At 43.4% G+C, this 6,728-nt stretch overlaps 2 protein-coding genes across 4 annotated transcripts in view; one reads left to right on the top strand and one right to left on the bottom strand.

Moving 5' to 3' along the window:
• Positions 1-2,178, top strand: part of LOC138147877 (very-long-chain enoyl-CoA reductase-like) — an 86,656-nt gene extending 84,478 nt beyond the window's left edge. For 2 of the 3 annotated variants that reach the window (XM_069070542.1, XM_069070544.1), the window contains 2 exons: positions 214-259; positions 436-2,178. In XM_069070542.1, coding sequence (XP_068926643.1) covers positions 214-259; positions 436-563 — 174 coding nt within the window. In that variant the 3' untranslated portion in view covers positions 564-2,178. The remainder of the gene's footprint in view (positions 1-213; positions 260-435) is intronic. The other variant, XM_069070543.1, reaches the window with a different exon arrangement.
• ABCA4 (ATP binding cassette subfamily A member 4) overlaps positions 492-6,728 on the bottom strand; it is a 172,162-nt gene continuing 165,925 nt past the window's right edge. Inside the window, exons 48-51 of the mRNA XM_069070555.1 lie at positions 5,248-5,497; positions 3,525-3,611; positions 3,103-3,169; positions 492-598 (exon numbers count right to left, since the gene is read on the bottom strand). Of these exons, the coding sequence (XP_068926656.1) occupies positions 3,116-3,169; positions 3,525-3,611; positions 5,248-5,497 (391 nt within the window). The 3' untranslated portion in view covers positions 492-598; positions 3,103-3,115. The remainder of the gene's footprint in view (positions 599-3,102; positions 3,170-3,524; positions 3,612-5,247; positions 5,498-6,728) is intronic.

Below are 6,728 nucleotides of genomic sequence, written 5' to 3' on the forward strand. Positions count from 1 at the left end.
TCATTCCTCACCAAGGAAATCAATAAAGGCCCACATTTTATTTGTGGTGGATACATATGCTTTCTATTCTCTCTTGGTAAACAAATAGAGTCACATAGATCAGCTTGAAAAGCGAACATGTCCTATGCTAATGTCAGCTGGAACGTTTGTCTGCAGTGTCAATCTGGGCCTCTGGTCTAGATGAAAAGCATTCCTGTGTCTGTTTGGCTGCAGGTGGGGGCCTGGATCAGTTTCACCATCATGACTCAGTGTGTCCCAGGTGAGTCGGCTTGCTTTCTTCTCCAGCAGGGGGTCCTATTGCGACCCTTTGCACTCCTCCAGGGAGCCTAACATCAGATTACATGGATTTTGTTTTCTTTGTATTTTCCTTTTTCCCTTTCTTTTCCTTTTCCTTTCTTTCTTTTTCTTCCTTTCCTTTTTTTGTTGTTGCTACAGTGGGATTATTCACGCTGGTTGGCTTCATTCAGATGACAATCTGGGCAAAGGACAAACACTGCACTTATGTAAGAGAGTTCAAGGATTACCCCAGTCTCAGGATGCCAATCATTCCTTTCTTGCTGTAGAAAGCCAGCAGTGATACATGGGCACTTCAGCAGACCTATGGGCAAAAAGGACACCATTTGAGCCCTGGTCTTCTGGGTTTTCTCCAAAAAAAAAGTGGTGACTTTTCAACTTTCAAAGTTACTCAATTGGCAATAATTCTCTCAAAGACAGCTAAACCAAGGCACCAGGTGGGGTCTGTCAGCACTCCAAAGTAATAGAATATGCTTGTTTCCCCACTTGGCAAGTAAGGAGGCCTGGAATGTTTGTTCTAAGGTCCTTTCTAGCTTCCAAATCCTATAATTCTATGTATGTGTGTATTCATAAATATACACACCTTCCTTTATGCATACATACATGCATATTAAAAGGTAACACATCCCTATGATATTTTCAAATTGTAAGGTTTTTTGGTTGTATTTTTGGAGTAGTGGTAGGTGGTTGTTTTCTTTTTGTTTGTTTGTTTTTAAGCCCAGGCAAGCTATCCTAGTCTTCCTGTCTATGAAGACTCCCATAATTTTGGTCATGTCTTGTGTCTGAGGAGCAGTATGGAAGCTTAGCCAGGAGGGAGAGTTCAGCTTATAAATGGGACAGGGCCCCCTAGTTCTCTGGTGCTGAGGTCTGGGAGGTAACATTCAGTGCCACGTTCTCTAAGCCTCACTCATGCAGAGGTGGCAGACAATGTTATTTTTTCAGCTGATGAAGAAATATTATGGCCGCTGCCAATAGGGCAGGTACCGTGGGTGGGGATGGAAGGGGCAAAGAAAAACAGAGATGTAGGGAGGTTTAATTGGTAAATCAGTGCTTAGCTATCTGAGTTGGAAGGACAATGCACAGCCTGGACCTATCTAGGTGGAACGTGTTTATGCCATCCATCAGGTAATAGAGTCACATGTCACCTTAAGAAGAAACCTTTCCATGTACTCTATTTGGGGGTGAGAACATAATGGCATAGTCCAGGACAAGGGGGAAAGTCACATGATTAACCAATGCTGTAGCCATCTCTGAAAGCAATTTAAATGGATTCTGTTCATGGGGAAAGTAGATAATTTGATTTAAAGCTTTCAGGCACCGATTGGAGCAATTTGTGATTCTGGAGGGTTCAGGTCATAAACATGCAATTATTAATGCATTTAAAATGTTGCTGGTTGACTTGATCATCTACATGACCCTCAACCTGTTTTCATAAAACAAGCTGTGATGAAACCAAAGGATCTTCATCCTTCTGGACATTTTCCAGGGTCGTGCTCTCAGCAGGGTTTTCAAATGTACTTGGTGAACCGATGCACTGATCTCTCACTCCTGAATGGACAGCTCAGCTCAGCTCTTGTGCTTATAACCCACAGCTAGGAGGGAAGTCAGCCAGCTTCAGGACCTCCTGGGGAGCTGACCTTCTGCCATCTGTTCAGGGGAAAGTTTTGAAGGTTTTCTATAAACCTGTGCAAGAAATGATTCCATCCTATTTTGTGGGACATTTTAAAGGGAAAAAAATATTTTAGGATCTCATAATACAAACTGGAAAATGTGATTGCTATTTATTCTGCAACAGATTTATTTCCCTACAAGTGCTGTACAGAAAGACTTTTGCAACTCTTTGTAAAGATGATCTACATAATAAAGTCAAAGCTATGTTTTGAATTCTGAAGTCAATATGAAAACAACAGGTAACAGTCATTGGGCTGAAAGTCAATCAAATCTCATGAGTCTTTGCATAGTGTAAAATATAAAACAAGGTTTTTGCTTCTTCAGTTTTTGCATACACAAAGTCACATTTGGTTTTCCCAAAAGTCTAGATTTTTTTGCTGTGTACAAAGAGTAATTCTCATAAAATGGGGGAAATATTTGCACTACTTACCTCATAAGGTTGTTGTTAAAAGGGTTAAAGAGCTATATGAGGGTAAAGAGCTCTATAAATGTAAGTTAATATCATCATAATCATCATCATCAATTAAGTCAGAGTGATGTGTAAAAACCCATGGCTGGCAAGACTTGACCTGAAGCTTAGCATTCCAGAGCTGAGGCATTTCTCTGCCCTTGAGTAATGTCTGGGCAGAGTCAGCTCTCCCAAATAACCATTATTTCCTGAAGGCAGGCACATTTTCTCTTTTTGTCATTGTATTCTTAGCATCCAGCATGGGGCTTTATATATAGTCAGTGCTTAATTTATGCTCATTGGGTTGGACTGGATTTATCAAGAGGAGGGGAAAAAACTATTATGATCAAAGTTTCTGAGGGTGAATGAAAAAGCATTTATTAAGTGCTTACTATATACCAGGTACTATGGTAAACATGAAGTATATACCTGTGTGACCTTGGGCAACCTCCCAGGGCCTCAGTTTCCTCCTCAGTAAAAGAAGGGTGTCAGTCTAGATGTCATTGTCCCTTCCAGCTCTAAATCTATGGCCCCAAGATCTCACATGGAAAAGAGTTTAGACAAGGAAAGGGTTTATGTGTATGTATTTCTGTCCTTTGTAGGGGATGCTTAACCTGGGTCTGTGGATAGATTTCAGAGTATCTGTGAACCTGAATGGGGAGAAAAATGACATCTTTATTTTCACTAACCTCTAACTGAAATTCATTCAATTATGAATGTAGGAACCATCTGCAGGGGTGTACAGGCTTCATCAAACTGCAAAAGATGTCCATGGTTTAAAAAAAGGAAGACATTTAAGAACCCCCGATCTAATGGGTGATTTCCAGCTAAAGTAAATGAGTACCCAGAGACAAATTAGTTACTCCCTGTTTTTTTTCCATTTCACATGTAATGCATGAATTTGTGTCTTGACATACATATGAAATATCTCATCTCCCAGAAGTGTTTCAAGCAGTTTTGTTTGGGTGGCTATGGCCCTATCACCCCTGGATCTGCCTAGGTATGGAAGAGCCCTTTGGAGAGGCTGACCTGGACTGTGCATTGGGCCTGTGCTGGCCTGAGCAGAGGGCTTGCTCTATACACCATCCTGGGAGGGAGGAGCTGGGGCTACCTTGGCATCTGGGATGGCTCCAGCTGCACGGGGGTGTAAGGGAAGGTCATCCTCTTCTGTCTGCTGTTTAGCAAAATTCACAAATACCTGTGGGGGGTGGGACACAGGAGGAAGAAAGCAATATGGAAGCATACATGGAAGCATTTCAAGAAATGGCCACCCACTGGGCTCCCACAGCCCCTCTGGGATCTTCAATTTAAAAGGCTTAGCTCTGCCTATGGTAGGGGTGGACCTGCCTGGATTAGACCTGGGTCATAGGTCATAGTACCATAGATCTAGGGTACATCCCTTAGAAGCCACCTTCACCCCCACATTTACAAAAGAAACTGAGACCCACGGAGGTCACATGGTATACTATGATGGAGGGGGTCAGAAAGCACTGTGTTCAAATCCTGCCTCTGACACTTAGTAGGTAGGAATGTGAACTTGCCTTTTGGGGCCTCAGTTTCCTCATCTCTAAAATGAGGGGTTAGCCTCGATGCCTGCTGAGTTCCCTGCTAGCTCTAAATCTGCGATCCTATATAAAAATAATAGCTAACATTTATCTAGTGCTTGCTACGTGCCAGGCACCTTAAAATGATCATCTCATGTGGTCCTCACAACAGTCCCAGGAGACAGGGGCTACTATTATCATCTCATTTTACAGAAAAGAAACCTGAAGCGAACAGAGATTAAGCGATTTGCCAAGGGTCACACAGCTAACAAATGTCCAAGGCTGGATTTGAACTCAGGTCTTCCTTGTTCCAGGCCTGGCAGTCTTTCCATTGCACCACTTAGCTACCTCAGAACAACCCTTGGGAGGTAAGCGCTATTATTATCCCCATTTTATGGATAAAAAAACTGAGGCAAATGGGTTCAGTGACTTACCCAAGGTCACATGGTACTGGGGGCTGGACTGGTTCTCACGAAGGCGGCTTGTGTAATTGGCTTGTAAAATCCCCAGACACCTATGTCCCACTAATATCTGCTTCTCATATTCCTCAGCTGAAGTTAAGGGGGTTTTAGCAGCTAAAAGACTAAATGCAGATGTGGTCAGCTCTAAAATGCAGCTTAGTCTAGTGGAAAGGGGACTGATCATGGACCTGGATTCAAATCCTGCTCTGATGCTACCTGTGTGACCTTGGATAATTCACTTACCTTTCCTGGTTCTCTTTTTCCTCATCTCTAAAATTAGGCAATTAGACTAGATGGCCTTTGGGGTCCATTTCAGCCCTAGGTCTGTGGTACTATGAACCCTGAGTAACAGCTTAACAGAAACAAAACCAGTTGGAGACATTCATCTTGTTCTACTGTAAATAAGTTTGGGATAAAACAAAATCCCCATCTTTTTTCCCATTGTGATTATGAGTTTGGCACTGTACAGTTGTCTCTGGATCTCTGAGGTTTACAGAAAAATACAGGTATGAACCTGGGCACAAGCAGTCTGAGTAGGGTAAATGAGGAGGCACCCTTGCTTTTACCTTCCTTAAAGTGTTACTGTGAGGATATTAACTGAAACAAACTCTGCTGTCTGTCAATTATTTCCCAGTTACACTTTAACTTGATTTGGGCTGCCCTTGGGAGTCCCCAGGATGGCTGTGTTTGACACCTAGACTGGGGGGGGGGTCACTGAGCCCCCTTCTAATTCTGAGGTCCTATATGATTCTGCATAAATTCTATGTCTGTCCCACTTTCTATTTCTGTTTGATGGAGGCTTGTCTTTGGACTTCTGGCCCCGACTCACTTGGTCCAGTGTGGTCTGTGTGACCGAATATTCCTCGATATACAGGCTGTCCTTGTTGGAAATGAGCAGCTGGAAGATCCTGGCCAGCGAGGAGGATGAGATGCGGTACTGAAGCATGTTATAGTGTCTCTCCCTCTGTACGCTGTCTGGAAAGTTTGCATGTAAGAACTGCTCAGCTGGGTTCAGGTCTGGAAGCAAGCCCACCTTGGGGGGCTTGATCTTCATCGTCACAATGTAGCCGTCCCCAAACCTAGGATGTAGATGTAGGAATGAAGGGTATAAGGTGAAGCCAGAAGAATGAGGGAAAGGGCTTTCCATTTTTCAGCTCAGGAAAAATCCCACATCTCTCTTCAACCAGGAAGTCTAACAGAGCAGGGGTGAGGAGTGCTGAATGGTTGGCAGCAAGATGGTGTGTGGGGAGAACACGGGACCTAGCACCAGAAAGACCTGAATTCAAATCCAGCTGAGATATTTAGCCACTGGGCAACCCTCAGTGTATATCAATGCTACCTGTTATTATCATTTGGAACACTTACAACCTCTATGACCTTGGCTAAGTCCCTCTACCTTAACCCTGCCAGGACTGTCTCCTCATTGGTACAATGAATGAGTTGGATTAGATGGCCTCTGAGGTCTCTTCTAATTCGAGATCCTTGAACCTCTGACCTGAGTTTTAATCTTGGCTCTGCCATTTACTATGTAACAATGGAAAGGTCATTTAACCTCCCTGGGCCTCAGTTTCCTTATTTGCAAAATGAGTGGGAAGGACTAGAGGACCTCCAAAGCTATGAGCTTATGCTGTCTCTTATCTCTTCTATTATCGGTGAACTGATTTGTTGGTTGTCAAGAGGAAAGGGTCAGAGGCCATTTGCTTGGCACAAGCTGACGTCCTCCCAGACTGTGTATACTAGGCTATTCATCATCAGACCATAGACTGAGTCCTCTCATTTTACAGATGAGGAAACTGAGGTACAGACTGTTTAAGTAATTTGCCCAGGGTCACACAGCTAATAAGTAGCAGATCTGGGATCTGACCTCAAATCCATTCCCCCAAGCAGCTTCTCTGAGTTCCTTGAGAGCAGAGAGTCCTTCACATTTGTATCTACCTTGTAATATGTAATATGGCACCCTGCATGCAGCAGGTGCTTCATAGATGTTGAGTTACACTGAGGTCATAAGAAATGACTAGCACTTTCTGGTTCTCTCCAGCAACACTTAGCTACAGGCCAGGCACTGACTCTCCATACACAGATCCCCTGACTTCTTACTGTTCTGTGTTGAGAGGGGTTGGGACTTAAAAGAAGACAGGGAGCCAGTAGGCAGAGATGCTCTCCCAAAACAAGAAGTAGGATGCAATAAGAAAAACATTTCTCCTCTCCCAAACTCTTCTGCTGACTCCCAAATCATCATTTTTTTCCCCCACCAAATATTCCAAGCTCAAACACAGGATTACAAATTCAAGTCTGCAGGCATTTATATTA

The sequence above is a fragment of the Petaurus breviceps genome, unplaced genomic scaffold (genome assembly GCF_028583685.1).
Source record: "Petaurus breviceps papuanus isolate PSGF00001 unplaced genomic scaffold, PetGlider_PUasm1.0 90808, whole genome shotgun sequence".
Taxonomy (NCBI): domain Eukaryota; kingdom Metazoa; phylum Chordata; class Mammalia; order Diprotodontia; family Petauridae; genus Petaurus; species Petaurus breviceps.